The 22,024-nt window shown below is 43.4% G+C and overlaps 1 protein-coding gene across 1 annotated transcript in view; it reads left to right on the forward strand.

The window, feature by feature from the left end:
- The window catches only part of LOC120040347 (serine/threonine-protein kinase ULK4-like), a gene marked incomplete at its 3' end in the record, with an annotated part of 134,760 nt that extends 122,533 nt beyond the window's left edge, over positions 1–12,227 (forward strand). The window contains exon 36 of the mRNA XM_038985535.1: positions 11,460–12,227. Coding sequence (XP_038841463.1) covers positions 11,460–12,227 — 768 coding nt within the window. The remainder of the gene's footprint in view (positions 1–11,459) is intronic.
- Positions 12,228–22,024: the final 9,797 nt, after the last annotated feature.

Here is a 22,024-nt window from a genome sequence, read left to right on the forward strand (position 1 = left end):
CAGCTTCCCTGTCCCATGATGTGGTGGTCCTCCAATCAGCAGCCTTTTATAGAACTCTGCTGTCAGAGGTGTCAGCAGCACCTCGAAAGGGAGAGGGAAAGAGAGATAGAGGGAAAGAGAGATTAAAGGAAGAGAGAGATACTGTGTGTGTGTGTGTGTGTGTGTGTGTGTGTGTGTGTGTGTGTGTGTGTGTGTGTGTGTGTGTGTGTGTGTGCGTACACATGTTCTTCTCTACTGGATAGGTCGGGTGGCTGGGGGCCACGAACTGTACTGTTGTTCCAGTGTTTGTGGTGGGGAGTGATTCAGAGCTGGCCTGGAGGAATGGCAGGGCAGCTGACCTCAAGCCTGCCTTGTTGTGTCTCTCTCTCTCTCTCCCTGGGGGTGGGAAATCGGGGGTCTATCCATTCCAAAATAACTCCTGTGAAGAAAAAAGTGATAAATATGGAAGTAAAACTGTGCAGGAGGCACAGTTACAGTGATTGGGCTTCAGGAATGTCATCACTTCACTCAATGTTTTCTGCTTTAATTGATGCATTATTTGAAACAGTCTTTAACCTGTTAGTTCAGCTCAGATACCCAAACTACAATGCACTTATGTGATGTGAGCCTATGCAGTTACTTACTGTATAGGGGACCATGAATTGATATTGTGGTCTGGTTGTATGTTCAGGCTTTTTGATATGTCTCAAAAGTGTCTCCACCCTGACTGATGACTGAACGTAATGGATAACAACACCGTGAGACGTTGCTTTTTGATATCAGTATGAAAGCAATTAGTTGGGAAATGGGAGATTTTCAAAGGAGCCTCTGGGCAGGAAGAAAGAGAGTGATGTTTGATATTAGGTTTGTTGCCAAGCAACTCCCAACCTTTACATTTCAACTGAAGCTCTGCTAAGGACATTGTTAAGGTAAACCATCCAAGGGTAAATGCTCTGGAAAGAATTGCTGTACTTTGTAGGGAATAGGGTGCCATTTGGGATTCACATATTGTTGACTGGTCTGTGTCTATACTATCTATGTAATGATTGTAGAGGTAAGGTAGTCAGTAGCCAGGAGAAGATCGGTAACTGGAAGAGGAGGAGTGAAGGGTCTGAGTGACAGAGGAGAAAGAGAAGATGTCATTTTGTGGCGAGTGCCCCTTCACCTCATTACTGTGTTAACCAACCTGCTCTCTCTCCTTTTCTCTTTCACTTTTACCCCCCTCCCTCCTTCCTCTCTGTCACTCTATTTTTCTCTCTCATTGATGTCCTGTGGTTTCTCACCTCTCAGCCTGTTGCCTTCCACAGCAGGAATCCCTAGGGCTGTAGACCAGACCTCTCTCTGCCTCCTCTCTGTCCTCACCCCACCATCCACTTCATGTAGCAGTAATACAACCCACCACTGGATCTTCTAACCTTACAATCTTAGAAAAAAGGGTTCCAAAAGGGTTCTTCAGCTGTCCCCATAGGAGAACCCTTTATGGTTCGAGGTAGGACCCTTTCCATAGAGGGTTCTACATGGAACCATAAAAGATTTTACCTGGAACCATAAAGGGTTCTACCTGGAACCAAAAAGGGATCTTCAAAGGGTTCTCCTATGGGGACAGCCGAAGAACCCTTTTAGGTTGTAGAAAGCACCTTTTTTTCTAAGAGTGTAGAGAGCCATCACATTCTCTGAGTCACTGATGTAATATAATGGCCATTTGTGGTGCTGTCTGTGGGTTATTATTTCAGTAAATAATAACCCAGAAATACAGCCGGTATGATGCATTTTACCAAAAGATAGTTTTGGGGAAGAGTTTTCCTTTAAGTGCCTGCAGTGCTGTTATGTGTTTTTTATATTCTTAGTTGGACGGTTTGTGTATTATAGATACAGGCTACATTCTACAGGACATGATGTATTATAGATACAGGCTACATTGTACAGGACATTATGTATTATAGATACAGGCTACATTCTACAGGACATGATGTATTATAGATACAGGCTACATTGTACAGGACATTATGTATTATAGATACAGGCTACATTCTACAGGACATGATGTATTATAGATACAGGCTACATTCTACAGAACATGATGTATTATAGATACAGGCTACATTCTACAGGACATGATGTATTATAGATACAGGCTACATTATACAGGATATGATGTATTATAGATACAGGCTACATTCTACAGGACATGATCCTTGATTGTTTCATTCAGGTTTGATTCATTTTCTGACAAAGTGAGTAATCACCCGTATAGAAATACCTGCCATGCTGCGCTATACAATTTACAACACAAAACCCTCAGGCCAAGCCCGATATATATTTAAAACCTCTTATATTGCTGTATCTTCTGCCTTAAAGCTATCTCATTCTCCCTTATCCAGTCCAAGTTGCGGCATGTTAACATGCCACCTTGTACTTTTTAATGCAGCAGTTTTATCGATTTGGTCAACTGTAGCTGTCAGTAAACTTTTCCAACATTTGAGGCAATATGAATAATGGTCCTTAAAGTATGAAGACTCATGAAAACTTTATTTCACATAGATTTACATTTCAATTTAGTCTTTCCAAATTAACATCCACTAATCTAGCCTGCTCTTTGTGATGGAAAATTGCAAAACAATATTCATATCACTATGGTGATGTGTAACAAAAGTCTCTAATCTATTATAAAATGCAAGCTATATTTCACTATGTTGTGGATAATGGATAACTCAATCCATTAGTTTAGGCAGAGACTATTTAAGGTATAATATAAAAATATTTAATACAAGCAGCTATGAGGAAGAACTCACTAGGGAGATGGTCCCTCATATAGAGGAGGGCTGATAATACAATCATGTTGTTTACACAACAGTTGTTTTATAGGAGCAACAGTTCCAGAACACAATGGCCTTGTGTTAAAGTGCAGACATGACAGGAGTCTATGAAAAGCAGAACATCACAGTTCAACACAGAGAGAAAAGTTACAACAGCTCAGCCCAAATTCTGCTACCACAACTATAACAGTTGTATAACACATTTCAATTCATTTCTTTACTGTGTTCTAGGTTACCCTATTACAGCTAAACCTTGCACCTGGCTCTATCTGACTTTAACAAGGGGCCCCGGGGCTAATTTATCATCAGACATGTTACTATACTCTGCGCTGCTCTCCCGCTCAATGAAAGGTTATTAACAATTTACAGGCCGTAGTCTCTGGACGCTCCTCTTGCTCCGGGAAGTCGGATCCAACCCGAGGTCTTCTCCTGCTATCTCCTTTACTCTCTCTCTACTAATGAGCTGCAGTGTATTCTTAGCATTGTGAATAAAATATCACACTTCTCCCCCTAAAATAAAGACCTTGCTACTCCACCACTGCTGCTTTGTCTTGGATGGCACTTTAGTGAGTCTGTCTGTGTAAGTAGCTGTAACAGAGGATGGCACGGTAGTGAGTCTGTCTGTGTAAGTAGCTGTAACAGAGGATGGTTCGGCAGTGAGTCTGTCTGTGTAAGTAGCTGTAACAGAGGATGGCACTTTAGTGAGTCTGTCTGTGTAAGTAGCTGTAACAGAGGATGGCACGGTAGTGAGTCTGTCTGTGTAAGTAGCTGTAACAGAGGATGGCACGGTAGTGAATCTGTCTGTGTAAGTAGCTGTAACAGAGGATGGCACGGTAGTGAGTCTGTCTGTGTAAGTAGCTGTAACAGAGGATGGCACGGTAGTGAGTCTGTCTGTGTAAGTAGCTGTAACAGAGGATGGCACGGCAGTGAGTCTGTCTGTGTAAGTAGCTGTAACAGAGGATGGCACGGTAGTGAGTCTGTCTGTGTAAGTAGCTGTAACAGAGGATGGCACGGTAGTGAGTCTGTCTGTGTAAGTAGCTGTAACAGAGGATGGCACGGTAGTGAGTCTGTCTGTGTAAGTAGCTGTAACAGAGGATGGCTCGGCAGTGAGTCTGTCTGTGTAAGTAGCTGTAACAGAGGATGGCACGTTAGTGAGTCTGTCTGTGTAAGTAGCTGTAACAGAGGATGGCACGGTAGTGAGTCTGTCTGTGTAAGTAGCTGTAACAGAGGATGGCTCGGCAGTGAGTCTGTCTGTGTAAGTAGCTGTAACAGAGGATGGCACGGCAGTGAGTCTGTCTGTGTAAGTAGCTGTAACAGAGGATGGCACGGCAGTGAGTCTGTCTGTGTAAGTAGCTGTAACAGAGGATGGCACGGTAGTGAGTCTGTCTGTGTAAGTAGCTGTAACAGAGGATGGCACGGCAGTGAGTCTGTCTGTGTAAGTAGCTGTAACAGAGGATGGCACGGCAGTGATTTTGTCTGTGTAAGTAGCTGTAACAGAGGATGGCACGGTAGTGAGTCTGTCTGTGTAAGTAGCTGTAACAGAGGATGGCACGGTAGTGAGTCTGTCTGTGTAAGTAGCTGTAACCGAGGATGGCACGGCAGTGAGTCTGTCTGTGTAAGTAGCTGTAACAGAGGATGGCACGGCAGTGAGTCTGTCTGTGTAAGTAGCTGTAACAGAGGATGGTTCGGCAGTGAGTCTGTCTGTGTAAGTAGCTGTAACAGAGGATGGCACGGTAGTGAGTCTGTCTGTGTAAGTAGCTGTAACAGAGGATGGCACGGCAGTGAGTCTGTCTGTGTAAGTAGCTGTAACAGAGGATGGCACGGCAGTGAGTCTGTCTGTGTAAGTAGCTGTAACAGAGGATGGCACGTTAGTGAGTCTGTCTGTGTAAGTAGCTGTAACAGAGGATGGCACGGCAGTGAGTCTGTCTGTGCAAGTAGCTGTAACAGAGGATGGCACGGCAGTGAGTCTGTCTGTGCAAGTAGCTGTAACAGAGGATGGCACGGCAGTGAGTCTGTCTGTGCAAGTAGCTGTAACAGAGGATGGCACGGCAGTGAGTCTGTCTGTGCAAGTAGCTGTAACAGAGGATGGCACGGTAGTGAGTCTGTCTGTGTAAGTAGCTGTAACAGAGGATGGCTCGGCAGTGAGTCTGTCTGTGTAAGTAGCCGTAACAGAGGATGGCACGTTAGTGAGTCTGTCTGTGTAAGTAGCTGTAAAAGAGGATGGCACGGCAGTGAGTCTGTCTGTGCAAGTAGCTGTAACAGAGGATGGCACGGTAGTGAGTCTGTCTGTGTAAGTAGCTGTAACAGAGGATGGCACGGCAGTGAGTCTGTCTGTGTAAGTAGCTGTAACAGAGGATGGCACGTTAGTGAGTCTGTCTGTGTAAGTAGCTGTAACAGAGGATGGCACGGTAGTGAGTCTGTCTGTGTAAGTAGCTGTAACAGAGGATGGCTCGGCAGTGAGTCTGTCTGTGTAAGTAGCTGTAACAGAGGATGGCACGGTAGTGAGTCTGTCTGTGTAAGTAGCTGTAACAGAGGATGGCTCGGTAGTGAGTCTGTCTGTGCAAGTAGCTGTAACAGAGGATGGCTCGGCAGTGAGTCTGTCTGTGTAAGTAGCTGTAACAGAGGATGGCACGGTAGTGAGTCTGTCTGTGCAAGTAGCTGTAACAGAGGATGGCTCGGCAGTGAGTCTGTCTGTGTAAGTAGCTGTAACAGAGGATGGCACGGTAGTGAGTCTGTCTGTGCAAGTAGCTGTAACAGAGGATTGCATGGTAGTGAGTCTGTCTGTGTAAGTAGCTGTAACAGAGGATGGCTCGGCAGTGAGTCTGTCTGTGTAAGTAGCTGTAACAGAGGATGGCACGGTAGTGAGTCTGTCTGTGTAAGTAGCTGTAACAGAGGATGGCACGGCAGTGAGTCTGTCTGTGTAAGTAGCTGTAACAGAGGATGGCACGGCAGTGAGTCTGTCTGTGTAAGTAGCTGTAACAGAGGATGGCACGGCAGTGAGTCTGTCTGTGTAAGTAGCTGTAACAGAGGATGGCACGTTAGTGAGTCTGTCTGTGTAAGTAGCTGTAACAGAGGATGGCTCGGCAGTGAGTCTGTCTGTGTAAGTAGCTGTAACAGAGGATGGCTCGGCAGTGAGTCTGTCTGTGTAAGTAGCTGTAACAGAGGATGGCTCGGCAGTGAGTCTGTCTGTGTAAGTAGCTGTAACAGAGGATGGCTCGGCAGTGAGTCTGTCTGTGTAAGTAGCTGTAACAGAGGATGGCTCGGCAGTGAGTCTGTCTGTGTAAGTAGCTGTAACAGAGGATGGCACGTTAGTGAGTCTGTCTGTGTAAGTAGCTGTAACAGAGGATGGCTCGGCAGTGAGTCTGTCTGTGTAAGTAGCTGTAACAGAGGATGGCACGGCAGTGAGTCTGTCTGTGTAAGTAGCTGTAACAGAGGATGGCACGGCAGTGAGTCTGTCTGTGTAAGTAGCTGTAACAGAGGATGGCACGGCAGTGAGTCTGTCTGTGTAAGTAGCTGTAACAGAGGATGGCTCGGCAGTGAGTCTGTCTGTGTAAGTAGCTGTAACAGAGGATGGCTCGGTAGTGAGTCTGTCTGTGTAAGTAGCTGTAACAGAGGATGGTTCGGCAGTGAGTCTGTCTGTGTAAGTAGCTGTAACAGAGGATGGCTCGGCAGTGAGTCTGTCTGTGTAAGTAGCTGTAACAGAGGATGGCACGGCAGTGAGTCTGTCTGTGTAAGTAGCTGTAACAGAGGATGGCACGGTAGTGAGTCTGTCTGTGTAAGTAGCTGTAACAAGAGGATGGCACGGTAGTGAGTCTGTCTGTGTAAGTAGCTGTAACAGAGGATGGCACGGTAGTGAGTCTGTCTGTGTAAGTAGCTGTAACAGAGGATGGCACGGTAGTGAGTCTGTCTGTGTAAGTAGCTGTAACAGAGGATGGCAAGGTAGTGAGTCTGTCTGTGTAAGTAGCTGTAACAGCGGGTGGCTCGGCAGTGAGTCTGTCTGAATCAAATCAAATCAAATTTTATTGGTCACATACACATGGTTAGCAGATGTTAATGCGAATGTAGTGAAATGCTTGTGCTTCTAATTCCGACAGTGCAGTAATATCTAACAAGTAATCTAACAATTTCACAACAACTACCTTATACACACAAGTGTAAAGGAATGAATGAGAATATGTACATAAAGATAAATTATAGAGCGATGGCCGAACGGCATAGGCAAGATGCAGTAGATGGTATAGAGTACAGTATATACATATGAGAGGAGTAATGTAGGGTATGTAAACATTATATAAAGTGGCATTGTTCAAAGTGACTAGTGATACATTTATTACTAGAGGTCGACCGATTATGATTTTTCAACGCCGATACCGATTATTGGAGGATCCAAAAAAAAGCCGGTACCGATTAATCTGCCGATTTAAAAAAAAAATATATATATATTTGTAATAATGACAATTACAACAATACTGAATGAACACTTATTTGAACTTAATATAATACATCAATAAAATAAATTTACCCTGAAATAAATAATGAAACATGTTCAATTTGGTTTAAATAATGCAAAAGCAAAGTGTTGGAGAAGAAAGTAAAAGTGCAATATGTGCCATGTAAGAAAGCTAACGTTTAAGTTCCTTGCTCAGAACATGAGAACATATGAAAGCTGGTGGTTCCTTTTAACATGAGTCTTCAATATTCCCAGGTAATAAGTTTTAGGTTGTAGTTATTATAGGAATTATAGGACTATTTCTCTCTATACGATTTGTATTTCATATACCTTTGACTATTGGATGTTCTTATAGGCACTTTAGTATTGCCACTTCCTATTAGCGCGCACCCCGCTAACTAGCTAGCCATTGCACATCGGTTACACCAGCCTAATCTCGGGAGTTGATAGGCTTGAAGTCATAAACAGCGCAATGCTTGAAGCACAGCGAAGAGCTGCTGGCAAAACGCACGAAAGTGCTGTTTGAATGAATACTTACGAGCCTGCTGGTGCCTACCATCGCTCAGTCAGACTGCTCTATCAAATCATAGACTTATTTATAACATAATAACACACAGAAATACGAGCCTTAGGTCATTAATATGGTCGAATCAGGAAACTATCAACTCGAAAACAAAACGTTTATTCTTTCAGTGAAATACGGAACCGTTCCGTATTTTATCTAACGGGTGGCATCCATAAGTCTAAATATTCCTGTTACATTGCACAACCTTCAATGTTATGTCATAATTATGTAAAATTCTGGCAAATTAGTTCGCAACGAGCCAGGCGGCCCAAACTGTTGCATATACCCTGACTCTGCGTGCAATGAACGCAAGAGAAGTGACACAATTTCACCTGGTTAATATTGCCTGCTAACCTGGATTTCTTTTAGCTAAATATTCAGGTTTAAAAATATATACTTCTGTGTATTGATATTAAGAAAGGCATTGATGTTTATGGTTAGGTACACGTTGGAACAACGACAGTCCTTTTCCACGAATGCGCACCGCATCGATTATATGCAATGCAGGACACGCTAGATAAACTAGTAATATCATCAACCATGTGTAGTTAACTAGTGATTATGATTGATTGATTGATTGTTTTTTATAAGATAAGTTTAATGCTAGCTAGCAACTTACCTTGGCTTCTTACTGCATTCGCGTAACAGGCAGGCTCCTCGTGAGGCAGGTGGTTAGAGCGTTGGACTAGTTAACTGTAAGGTTGCAAGATTGAATCCCCGAGCTGACAAGGTAAAAATATGTCGTTCTGCCCCTGAACAAGGCAGTTAACCCACTGTACCTAGGCCGTCATTGAAAATAAGAATGTGTTCTTAACTGACGGCCAAATCGACGTCCAAAAATACCGATTTCCAATTGTTATGAAAACTTGAAATCGGCCCTAATTAATCGGCCATTCCGATTAATCGGTCGACCTCTATTTATTACATACCTTTTTCATTGTTAAAGTGGCTAGAGATGAGTCAGTATGTTGGCAGCAGCCACTCAAAGTTAGTGATGGCTGTTTAACAGTCTGATGGCCTTGAGATAGAAGCTGTTTTTCAGTCTCTCGGTCCCTGCTTTGATGCACCTGTTCTGACCTCGCCTTCTGGATGATAGCGGGGTGAACAGGCAGTGGCTCGGGTGGTTGTTGTCCTTGATGATCTTTTTGACCTTCCTGTGACATCGGGTGTCCTTGAGGGCAGGTAGTTTGCCCCCGGTGATGCGTTGTGCAGACCTCACTACCCTCTGGAGAGCCTTACGGTTGTGGGCAGAGCAGTTGCCGTACCACGCGGTGATACAGCCCGACAGGATGCTCTCGATTGTGCATCTGTAAAAGTTTGGGAGTGTTTTTGGTGACAAGCCTAATTTCTTCAGCCTCCTGAGGTTGAAGAGGCGCAGTTTGTTCGTGATGTGTACGCCGAGGAACTTAAAACTTTCCACCTTCTCCACTACTGTCCCGTTGATGTGGATAGGGGGCTGCTCCCTCTGCTGTTTCCTGAAGTCCACGATCATCTCCTTTGTTTTGTTGACATTGAGTGTGAGGTTATTTTCCTGACACCACACTCCGAGGGCCCTCACCTCCTCCCTGTAGGCCGACTTGTCGTTGTTGGTAATCAAGCCTACCACTGTAGTGTCGTCTGCAAACTGATGATTGAGTTGGAGGCGTGCATGGCCACGCAGTCATGGGTGAACAGGGAGTACAGGAGAGGGCTGAGAACACACCCTTGTGGGGCCCCAGTGTTGAGGATCAGCTGGGTGGAGATGTTGTTACCTACCCTCACCACCTGGGGGCGGCCCATCAGGAAGTCCAGGACCCAGTTGCACAGGGCGGGGTTGAGACCCAGGGTCTCGAGCTTAATGACGAGTTTGGAGGGTACTATGGTGTTAAGTGCTGAGCTGTAGTCGATGAACAGCATTCTTACATAGGTATACCTCTTGTCCAGATGGGTTAGGGCAGTGTGCAGTGTGATTGTGATTGCATCGTCTGTGGACCTATTGTGGCGGTAAGCAAATTGGAGTGGATCTAGGGTGTCAGGTAGGGTGGAGGTGATATGGTCCTTGACTAGTCTCTCAAAGCACTTCATGATGACGGAAGTGAGTGCTATGGGGCGATAGTCATTTAGCTCAGTTACCTTAGCTTTCTTGGGAACAGGAACAATGGTGGCCCTCTTGAAGCATGTGGGAACAGCAGAGTGGGATAAGGATTGTAAGTAGTTGTACATCGTATGGCTCGGCAGTGAGTCTGTCTGTGTAAGTAGCTGTAACATGGAAATATGGGGATGCAGCAGCGTTGGTATGGTAGGATAGTTATAGCAGTTATTGTGCTTCCTCAACTGGAACCAAACCAGACATTTGTTGTGATTCAATGCTTGTTTTGTACTGTAGTTAAGCTGCTTTTGTAAATGGACAGATAGCTGTACTGCTGTATGGACAGACTCATATTAAGTCTGTTGGTCTAGCGCCAGCTCTGTGTGGTCTTAAGCTCTCCCAATCCTTCCTTCCTATGGAGAAGAGTGGGTGGATGTATAGAACCTCTAATCTGTGGAGAAACTCTTAACAGATTGTGTTTCATCATTCCCTGGTTCCCTGGCAAGTCATTTAAAATGTATATCTGGGCTCACCATTGTTTTGTTCACTAAATTCCTCCTTTTTTCTCTGAAATGGTCTGATCATGGGGCTGAGCTGGAATTACACACACGCACACACACTGGAATTACCATTAACGCTACAGCTTAATTAGCCTTGTTAGTCATTAGGATGCAGAATCAGAGATGGGCTGTCATTTGGGAGGCAGGCGTCGTTGTTGTTGTTGTTGTTTGAGTCGGTATTTGCCGCCTGAGAACACCTGCCCTGGTGGGCGTAAGGGAGAAAGAGCCTGGCTGCTTTGACCCCCTTTTGTGTCCAACTAAAAAATGCTGTGATGAAAGTGCGCCGTAGAGGCCTACGCAGCGGCAGTGTGTGTTCTTCTGGCTTGTGTTCATCTGAACATGTGAATGTGCATGTCCTTGAATGTAGGCTAAATTAGTGAGCAAATACATCTGTGGCAGTTTAAAATGTGGCGCAATGAAAGATGGGTGTGGGAGTCAAGAATGCAAGGTTTGGACCAACACCACCCTATCTGCACCAGTCTTGGTGTTCATCAAGGTTTGGGTCAACACCGTCCTATCTGCACCAGTCTTATTGTTTATCAGGTTTGGACCAACGCCACCCTATCTGCAACAGTCTTGGTGTTCATCAAGGTTTGGACCAACACCACCCTATCTGCAACAGTCTTGGTGTTCATCAAGGTTTGGACCAACGCCACCCTATCTGCAACAGTCTTGGTGTTCATCAAGGTTTGGACCAACACCACCCTATCTGCACCAGTCTTGGTGTTCATCAGGTTTGGACCAACACCACCCTATCTGCAACAGTCTTGGTGTTCATCAAGGTTTGGACCAACACCACCCTATCTGCAACAGTCGTGGTGTTCATCAAGGTTTGGACCAACACCACTGTATCTGCACCAGTCTTGGTGTTCATCAAGGTTTGGACCAACACCACCCTATCTGCACCAGTCTTGGTGTTCATCAAGGTTTGGACCAACGCCACCCTATCTGCAACAGTCTTGGTGTTCATCAAGGTTTGGACCAACACCACCCTATCTGCACCAGTCTTGGTGTTCATCAGGTTTGGACCAACACCACCCTATCTGCAACAGTCTTGGTGTTCATCAAGGTTTGGACCAACACCACCCTATCTGCAACAGTCGTGGTGTTCATCAAGGTTTGGACCAACACCACTGTATCTGCACCAGTCTTGGTGTTCATCAAGGTTTGGACCAACACCACCCTATCTGCACCAGTCTTGGTGTTCATCAAGGTTTGGACCAACACCACCCTATCTGCACCAGTCTTGGTGTTCATCAAGGTTTGGACCAACACCACCCTATCTGCACCAGTCTTGGTGTTCATCAAGGTGTGGACCAACACCACTGTATCTGCACCAGTCTTGGTGTTCATCAAGGTTTGGACCAACACCACTGTATCTGCACCAGTCTTGGTGTTCATCAAGGTTTGGACCAACACCACCCTATCTGCAACAGTCGTGGTGTTCATCAAGGTTTGGACCAACACCACTGTATCTGCACCAGTCTTGGTGTTCATCAAGGTTTGGACCAACACCACCCTATCTGCACCAGTCTTGGTGTTCATCAAGGTTTGGACCAACACCACCCTATCTGCACCAGTCTTGGTGTTCATCAAGGTTTGGACCAACACCACCCTATCTGCACCAGTCTTGGTGTTCATCAAGGTGTGGACCAACACCACTGTATCTGCACCAGTCTTGGTGTTCATCAAGGTTTGGACCAACACCACTGTATCTGCACCAGTCTTGGTGTTCATCAAGGTGTGGACCAACACCACTGTATCTGCACCAGTCTTGGTGTTCATCAAGGTTTGGACCAACACCACTGTATCTGCACCAGTCTTGGTGTTCATCAAGGTTTGGACCAACACCACCCTATCTGCACCAGTCTTGTTGTTTGAGTTTATTTAGTTTGAGTGTATTTTATTTTTACAGGGACAGTGCACATTAATCAACGTTTCAGTAAAAGTGCCGGTTTTAGTCAGTCGGCTAATTTTCAACCGCAGTCCATGTGCAGGTTATTAAAAACAATTACAATATAGACAATCGTTGAGCAGTGAGCACACGCAAAGCAACATAGGACAAGCAAGACATAGCATAGAGACAGAGCAACATAGAACAACCAAGGCGTAGCATACAGACAGAGCAACACAGCAGCACTGTCGGGTGTAAAGAGTGTATTGGGTGCTGCATATTATATTGTGAGCTGAGCTCTCTGGCTCTGTTCTAAATGGCACCCTATTCTCTATAGGCCCCGGTCGAAAGTAGTGCACTGTATATGGAATAGGGTTCCATTTGGGCCGCAGCCTCTCCTCTCTCCTATTGATTCATGTCTGTCTGTCCCTGTCCTAATTAGCACACAGGCACTTCTTCCACCTGGGTGTTAATGGAATTAAGTGACCTGGCCTTATTCAGTTGGTCTCTCACTCACTCTATGTATGTATGTATGTATGTATGTATGTATGTATGTATGTATGTATGTATGTATGTATCCGGGACAACATGTATGTATGTATCCGGGACAACGCACTACTCCGAATGCGCCGTACGTTATGGGTGGAATTTAATCAGCCTCCCCTTTCCAGTCTGGACGTTAGCCTCCCCGCTTCAATGACATCATGTGTGTCACAGGGGTGCCACTTCTGTTACACTGGCTCTATATTGGACACCTCTATCTGGATATATTAATGAATTGTATGAAATATGATTCATGTTGTGTCCCCTAATTCACCCTCCTCACCCTCCCCATCTGTTCTATTCTTAACTGATCATCTTCTCTGTGAAATGTAGACACAGAATGTACGATTGTATTTGTTCTTCTCCACAATGCATGAACAGCCTCACCTGGCAGGGGAATTGGATAATTAAAAGTAGAAGGTTGCTCCAGCCAGAGACTACACCGCAAAGACTGAGGGCTTATTTCCACTGTGGTCCTCTGGAAGGAAACCAGAGTTGATTATTTGTTTTGCAGAATCAACCGCTAGCGGCGATGTCCTCTTTCTAATCCTTGTACCTGCAGTCTGAATCCTCTGTCTGTCCCTCCTGGAGGAATTGGTCCTGGATAAATTCCACCTCCCTCCCTCTTGGTCCCTGGTTCCAGATGTTACATCCTGACTCCTGTGACCCTGGGATGCTGCTAGCTGCTTCTCTCTCTTCTCTTTCAGCCATCTTGTGTCTAGTCAGGCCTAGTGGGAGCTCCCAGGACAGAGACATAGTTGCGTCCCAAATGGCTTCCCTATTTCCTATATAGTGCACTTCTTATGACCAGGGCCCGTAGGGGATATATAGGGGATAGGATGCCATTTGGGAAGCAGATAGAGAAACTGAGGCTAGGAGGAGGGTCAGTCGCTCCCCATATTGAGCCGATGAATAATTCAGAGCAGGGACAGTCCACTAGTGTAGCAGACAGTATGAACCCTCTCTCTGGAGACACACCATTGGTGCTCATTAAGTCCTGTGGATGGACTGGACTAGAGTTTTCTTCTGATTCACTCTTTCTCTCTTCCTCCGTTCCTCTCTCTCTCTCTCTCTCTCCTCTCTCTCTCTCTCACAGACTCTTTCTCTCTTCCTCCGTTCCTCTCTCTCTCTCTCTCTCTCTCTCTCTCTCTCTCTCTCTCTCTCTCTCTCCTCTCTCGCTCTCACACACTCTTTCTCTCTTCCTCCGTTCCTCTCTCTCTCTCTCTCTCTCTCTCCTCTCTCTCGCTCTCACACACTCTTTCTCTCTTCCTCCGTTCCTCTCTCTCACACACTCTTTCTATCTTCCTCCATTCCTCTCTCTCTCTCTCTCTCTCTCTCTCTCTCTCTCTCTCTCTCTCTCTCTCTCTCTCTCTCTCTCTCTCTCTCTCGCTCTCACACACTCTTTCTCTCTCCATCTCTCTCACTCTTTTTCTCTCTGTCTCCCTCTCTCTCTCTCTCCATGACAGAGACAACAATGGGTCTGTTCCCTAGCTGGCAGTGGAGCTGAGAGGTTATTGACCTGGGTATTGTGCCTCGGGGCAGTGGTCAGAGTTCACAATAAGGGATTTGCACAACAGACTTTCATGGGCACCATGAACTTGCATTAGTTTAGTCTGCAGTGATGTAAAATGGAGGATACAATATTGCTATAGGCCTCACCATCACCTACTTCACTAAATATACAATGCATCGATTCCAAAGTAGCTTCTTCATTAGTGACTGCTTTGTCCGTTTAGTAATTTTAGTCATGATTGCATTTGATTCGTTCTCACTTGTACAATTCCACATGGAGCTTTCTATCGATGAATAAATGGACGTTTACTGCTCCCTCTGACACGTTACTTCTTGAGAGTAGATGGATGCCCGAGCAGTTCAGTTTGGCTCAGTTCTGCTGCCAGGCAGCTGCTAGTTTGTATGCCACCCTGCTCTCTCTGTCACTGCCACACATTCAGCTGATTTCACTTCCGCTGGCCGTATCGCCTTTACTCTCTTCTTCATTTCACCCTGGCATTATGGCTGGGACAGCCACAGATGTTTTATTCACTTTGTTTAATCAGCTCAGTTGAGACCAGGGTCTCATTTTCAATGGTGCCCTGAGACAATAAATATAACAAGATACAATAACAAGGACATTACATTAGAACATCACTTACATCACAGCCATCATAAACAAGTTATTCAATCAATCAATCAAAACACTTGGGCTGAGTCATTACAGCATTGTGTCTGTGTGCCAACAGAATCCTCTCAACAAGCCCATTCTATCTCTCTGTTATCGCCATGACAATCTGCTTTAATGAACCCAACTGCAGCTTCTTATCAGAGGCAACAAGCTGACGGAGAACAGCTTGGCGGTCGGTCTAGGCCAGGTGATGATAAGATTTTGGTGTCGTTGGATGAATCCCAAATGGTACAATATTCCCTATATAGTGCACTACTTTTGGGCTCTGGTCCTATGGGCCCTGGTCTAAAGTAGTGCACTATGTAGGGAATAGGGTTCCCTTTGGGACGTAGAAACACTCAAAAACCAACAGGTCTGCTACACATCAAATCACTATGACGATGATGGGGTTAAACAACTTTACTGAGGATGATGGTGTTTAACTAGACACAGACATATGGTGGTTAAACAACTTTACTGAGGATGATGGGGTTTAACTAGACACAGACATATGGTGGTTAACTTCTTGAGCCTAGGGGGGCGCCATTTCGACTTTGTAATAATTAGTTCCCAAATTAAACTGCCTCGTACTCAATTCTTGCTCGTACAATATGCATATTATTATTACTATTGGATAGAAAACACTCTCTAGTTTCTAAAACCGTTTGAATTATTTCTCTGAGTGAAACAGAACTCATTCTGCAGCACATTTCCTGTCAGGGAGTGAGATTTCAGAAATCGAGGTCCCTGTTCTGAGGCCAGTTTATAAGTCCCCATGTAAGCCATCGGGCTACATGCACTGCATACGTCTTCCTCTAGATGTCAGTAAGCGGGAAGATTTTGAATGGAGTGGATTGCGCAATCTGGGGCCCTTTATAAGACCGTGGAACGGAAGTACCGTCCTTTTCAACGGTGCGCCTGACGCAAGAAGACATCACAATGGCGTCCTGCAAACGCTTTCGTTTTAGTAGTTCTATATCTCCGGTCATGTTTTTATTCGTTATAGGTGTTAAAGACATCATAAGGTAGTTAATTTAAACCGACTTATAGCAGTTTATAGCAGTTTATTGCGATTTTCTGGGATTTCTTTGTCATGCGCATTCACGAGTTGGACACCTCTCCAGTTGGTGGCTAACATTAGCGGCTATTTCGACCGGACAAGAGGACATCTTTCAACCCAAAGACGATTGTTCTGGAGAAAGGACACCTTGCCCAAGATTCTGATGGAAGCTCAGCTAATAGTAAGCAGTCTTTATGCTGTTAATTCGTACTTATGTTGACAAATGTCAAATAATTATTCCGCCATGAATTATGGTGCGGTCTCGCTTTAGCGCACGCTGTATTGCGCAGTAACGTTAATTTTAAAAATGTAACCCAGCGATTGCATTAAGAACTAATTTGTCTTTCAATTGCTGTCCAACCTGTATTTTTTAGTCAAGTTTTGGAATAGTTACTGATTAGAATAGGTGCCTCTTCAAAGATTTCTCCTGCCATTTTCTGGGCAGCTTTGCTACTTTTCTCATTGTATAACCACGATTTGTGCCGCTAAATATGCACATTTTCGAACAAACTCTATATGCATTGTGTAATATGATGTTATAGGACTGTCATCTGAAGAATTCTGAGAAGGTTAGTGAAAAAATTAATATCTTTTGGTGGTTTATACGTAATCGCTACGTTTGGCCAGAATCAATGCTGTTGTGATGTTTGCTATTGTGGTATGCTAATATAACGCTATATTGTGTTTTCGCTGTAAAACACTTAGAAAATCTGAAATATTGTCTGGATTCACAAGATCTGTGTCTTTCAATTGCTGTACGCTGTGTATTTTTAAGAAATGTTTTATGATGAGTAATTAGGTAATACACGTTACTCTCTGTAGTTATTTTAGTCGCTTTGGTGAGAGTTGTGATGGTGGCTGCAATGGTAAACTATGATTTATACCTGAAATATGCACATTTTTCTAACAAAACATATGCTATACAATAAATATGTTATCAGACTGTCATCTGATGAAGTTGTTTCTTGGTTAGTGGCTATTTATATCTTTATTTGGTCGAATTTGTGATAGCTACTGATGGAGTAAAAAACTGGTGGAGTAAAAAAAGTGGTGTCTTTTGCTAACGTGGTTAGCTAATAGATTTACATATTGTGTCTTCCCTGTAAAACATTTTAAAAATCAGAAATGATGGCTGGATTCACAAGATGTGTATCTTTCATCTGGTGTCTTGGACTTGTGATTTAATGATATTTAGATGCTGGTATTTACTTGTGACGCTATGCCAGGCTATGCTAGTAGCTTTTCTACTGATGGGGGTGCTCCCGGATCCGGGTTTGGGAGGTGTTAGAGGTTAAACAACTTTACTGAGGATGATGGGGTTTAACTAGACACAGACATATGATGGTGGTTAAACAACTTTACTGAGGATGATGGGGTTTAACTAGACACAGACACATGGTGGTTAAACAACTTTACTGAGGATGATGGGGTTTAACTAGACACAGACATGGTGGTTAAACAACTTTACTGAGGATGATGGGGTTTAACTAGACACAGACATGGTGGTTAACCAACTTTACTGAGGACGATGGGGTTTAACTAGACACAGACATTTGGTGGTGGTTAAACAACTTTACTGAGGATGATGGGGTTTAACTAGACACAGACACATGGTGGTGGTTAAACAACTTTACTGAGGATGATGGGGTTTAACTAGACACAGACATATGGTGGTGGTTAAACAACTTTACTGAGGATGATGGGGTTTAACTAGACACAGACATATGGTGGTTAAACAACTTTACTGAGGATGATGGTGTTTAACTAGACACAGACATATGGTGGTTAACCTTTACCGAACCTCAACCCCGTATCCGGGATCACCCCCCACCCCCCCCACACTGATTAGCATCGCTAGCATAGCGTCACAATTAAATAGTAGCATCTAAATATCATTAAATCACAAGTCCAAGACACCAAATGAAAGATACAGATCTTGTGAATAAAGCCACCATTTCAGATTTTTAAAATGTTTTACAGGGAAGACAAAATATGTAAATCTATTAGCTAACCACGTTAGCAAAAGACACTACTTTCCTAACTCCATCAGTTTCTTACTCCATCAGGTGCTATCACCAATTCGGCCAAATAAAGATATTGATAGCCACTAACCAAGAAAAAACCTCATCAGATGACAGTCTGATAACATATTTATTGTATAGGATAGGTTTTGTTAGAAAAATGTGCATATTTCAGGTATAAATCATAGTTTACAATTGCACCCACCATCACAACTCGACTAGAATAAATACACAGAGCAACGTGTATTACCTAATTACTAATCATAGAACATTTCTTAAAAATACACAACTCACAGCAATGGAAAGACACAGATCTTGTGAATTCAGACAATATTTCAGATGTTCTAAGTGTTTTACAGCGAAAACACAATAAATCGTTATATTAGCATACCACATATGCAAACGTTACCCGACCATTGATTCAAGCCAAAGAGAGCGATATCGTTATCATCGCCAAAATATATTAATTTTTTCACTAACCTTCTCAGAATTCTTCCGATGACACTCCTGTAACATCATATTACAACATACATATAGAGTTTGTTCGAAAATGTGCATATTTAGCCACCAAAATCATGGTTAGACAATGAGAAAAGTAGCCCAGCTGGTCAGAAAATGTCGTGCGCCATATTAGACAGTGATCTAGTCTTATACATAAATACTCATAAACTTGACTAAAAAATACAGGGTGGACAGCGATTGATAGACAATTTAATTCTTAATACAATCGCTGAATTACATTTTTTAAATTATCCTTACTTTTCAATACAGGTTGCGCCAAGCGAAGCTATACAAAACAAAATGGCGGCATAAGCGTTTAACATTTTTCGACAGAAACACGATTTATCATCATAAATTGTTCTTACTATGAGCTGTTCTTCCATCAGAATCTTGGGCAATGAATCCTTTCTTGGGTCTAATCGTCTTTTGGTCGAAAGCTGTCCTCTTGCCATGTGGAAATGCCCACTAACGTTCGGCATGAACTGGAAACGTGCCCAGCGGTTCAAAGTGTCTCAGAAAGAAATGCCTCAAAATCGCACTAAACGGATATAAATTGCTATAAAACGGTTTAAATTAACTACCTTATGATGTTTTTAACACCTATAACGAGTAAAAACATGACCGGAGAAATATTACTGGCTAAACAACAGGTTGGAAGGAGGCGAGTCCGACGTCCTTCGTGCGTCAGGCGCAGGCAGCAAAGGGAAGCTACTTCCGGTATTTGCTGTTTTATACAGGCCCTGATTGCGCAATCGACTCCATTCAAAGCGTCACCACGTACTGACACCCAGGGGAAGACGTAAGCAGTGTCTGTTTCTCCATAGCATTTACAGGGACCTTTAAACCGACCCCAGATCAGGGGCCAAGATGTCTGAAATCTGACTCCCTGTCATGAAAAGTGCTGTAGAAGGAGTTCTGTTCCACTCAGAGACAAAATTCCAACGGCTATAGAAACTAGAGAGTGTTTTCTATCCAATAATAATAATAATATGCATATTGTACGAGCAAGAATTGAGTACTAGGCAGTTTAATCTGTAGAGCAAATTATGCTAATGCGAAACAGCACCCCCTATAGTGGCAAGAACAACTTTACTGAGGATGATGGGGTTTAACTAGACACAGACACATGGTGGTGGTTAAACAACTTTACTGAGGATGATGGGGTTTAACTAGACACAGACATGTGGTGGTTAAACAACTTTACTGAGGATGATGGGGTTTAACTAGACACAGACATATGGTGGTGGTTAAACAACTTTACTGAGGATGATGGTGTTTAACTAGACACAGACATATGGTGGTGGTTAAACAACTTTACTGAGGATGATGGTGTTTAACTAGACACAGACATGTGGTGGTTAAACAACTTTACTGAGGATGATGGTGTTTAACTAGACACAGACATATGGTGGTTAAACAACTTTACTGAGGATGATGGGGTTTAACTAGACACAGACATATGGTGGTTAAACAACTTTACTGAGGATGATGGGGTTTAACTAGACACAGACATGGTGGTTAAACAACTTTACTGAGGATGATGGGGTTTAACTAGACACAGACACATGGTGGTGGTTAAACAACTTTACTGAGGATGATGGGGTTTAACTAGACACAGACATATGGTGTGGTTAAACAATTTACTGAGGATGATGGGGTTTAACTAGACACAGACATGGTGGTTAAACAACTTTACTGAGGATGATGAGGTTTAACTAGACACAGACATATGGTGGTGGTTAAACAACTTTACTGAGGATGATGGGGTTTAACTAGACACAGACATATGGTGGTTAAACAACTTTACTGAGGATGATGGGGTTTAACTAGACACAGACATATGGTGGTTAAACAACTTTACTGAGGATGATGGGGTTTAACTAGACACAGACATATGGTGGTTAAACAACTTTACTGAGGATGATGGGGTTTAACTAGACACAGACATATGGTGGTTAAACAACTTTACTGAGGATGATGGTGTTTAACTAGACACAGACATATGGTGGTTAAACAACTTTACTGAGGATGATGGTGTTTAACTAGACACAGACATATGGTGGTTAAACAACTTTACTGAGGATGATGGGGTTTAACTAGACACAGACATATGGTGGTTAAACAACTTTACTGAGGATGATGGGGTTTAACTAGACACAGACATATGGTGGTTAAACAACTTTACTGAGGATGATGGGGTTTAACTAGACACAGACATATGGTGGTGGTTAAACAACTTTACTGAGGATGATGGGGTTTAACTAGACACAGACATATGGTGGTGGTTAAACAACTTTACTGAGGATGATGGGGTTTAACTAGACACAGACATATGGTGGTTAAACAACTTTACTGAGGATGATGGGGTTTAACTAGACACAGACATATGGTGGTTAAACAACTTTACTGAGGATGATGGGGTTTAACTAGACACAGACATATGGTGGTGGTTAAACAACTTTACTGAGGATGATGGGGTTTAACTAGACACAGACATATGGTGGTGGTTAAACAACTTTACTGAGGATGATGGGGTTTAACTAGACACAGACATGGTGGTTAAACAACTTTACTGAGGATGATGGGGTTTAACTAGACACAGACATGGTGGTTAAACAACTTTACTGAGGATGATGGGGTTTAACTAGACACAGACATATGGTGGTTAAACAACTTTACTGAGGATGATGGGGTTTAACTAGACACAGACATATGGTGGTTAAACAACTTTACTGAGGATGATGGGGTTTAACTAGACACAGACATATGGTGGTTAAACAACTTTACTGAGGATGATGGGGTTTAACTAGACACAGACATGGTGTGGTTAAACAACTTTACTGAGGGATGATGGGGTTTAACTAGACACAGACATATGGTGGTTAAACAACTTTACTGAGGATGATGGGGTTTAACTAGACACAGACATATGGTGGTTAAACAACTTTACTGAGGATGATGGGTTTTAACTAGACACAGACATTGGTGGTGTTAAACAACTTTAACTGAGGATGATGGGGTTTAACTAGACACAAGACATATGGTGGTTAAACAACTTTACTGAGGATGATGGGGTTTAACCTAGAGCACAGACATATGGTGGTGTAAACAACTTTACTGAGGATGATGGGGTTTAACTAGACACAGACATATGGTGGTTAAACAACTTTACTGAGGATGATGGGGTTTAACTAGACACAGACACTGGTGGTTAAACACTTTACTGAGGATGATTGGGGTTTAACTAGACACAGACAATGGTGGTTAAACAACTTTACTGAGGATGATGGGGTTTAACTAGACACAGACATATGGTGGGTTAAACAACTTTACTGAGGATGATGGGGTTTAACTAGACACAGACATATGGTGGTTAAACAACTTTACTGAGGATGATGGGGTTTAA

Source organism: Salvelinus namaycush, unplaced genomic scaffold (genome assembly GCF_016432855.1).
Source record: "Salvelinus namaycush isolate Seneca unplaced genomic scaffold, SaNama_1.0 Scaffold343, whole genome shotgun sequence".
Classification (NCBI taxonomy): domain Eukaryota; kingdom Metazoa; phylum Chordata; class Actinopteri; order Salmoniformes; family Salmonidae; genus Salvelinus; species Salvelinus namaycush.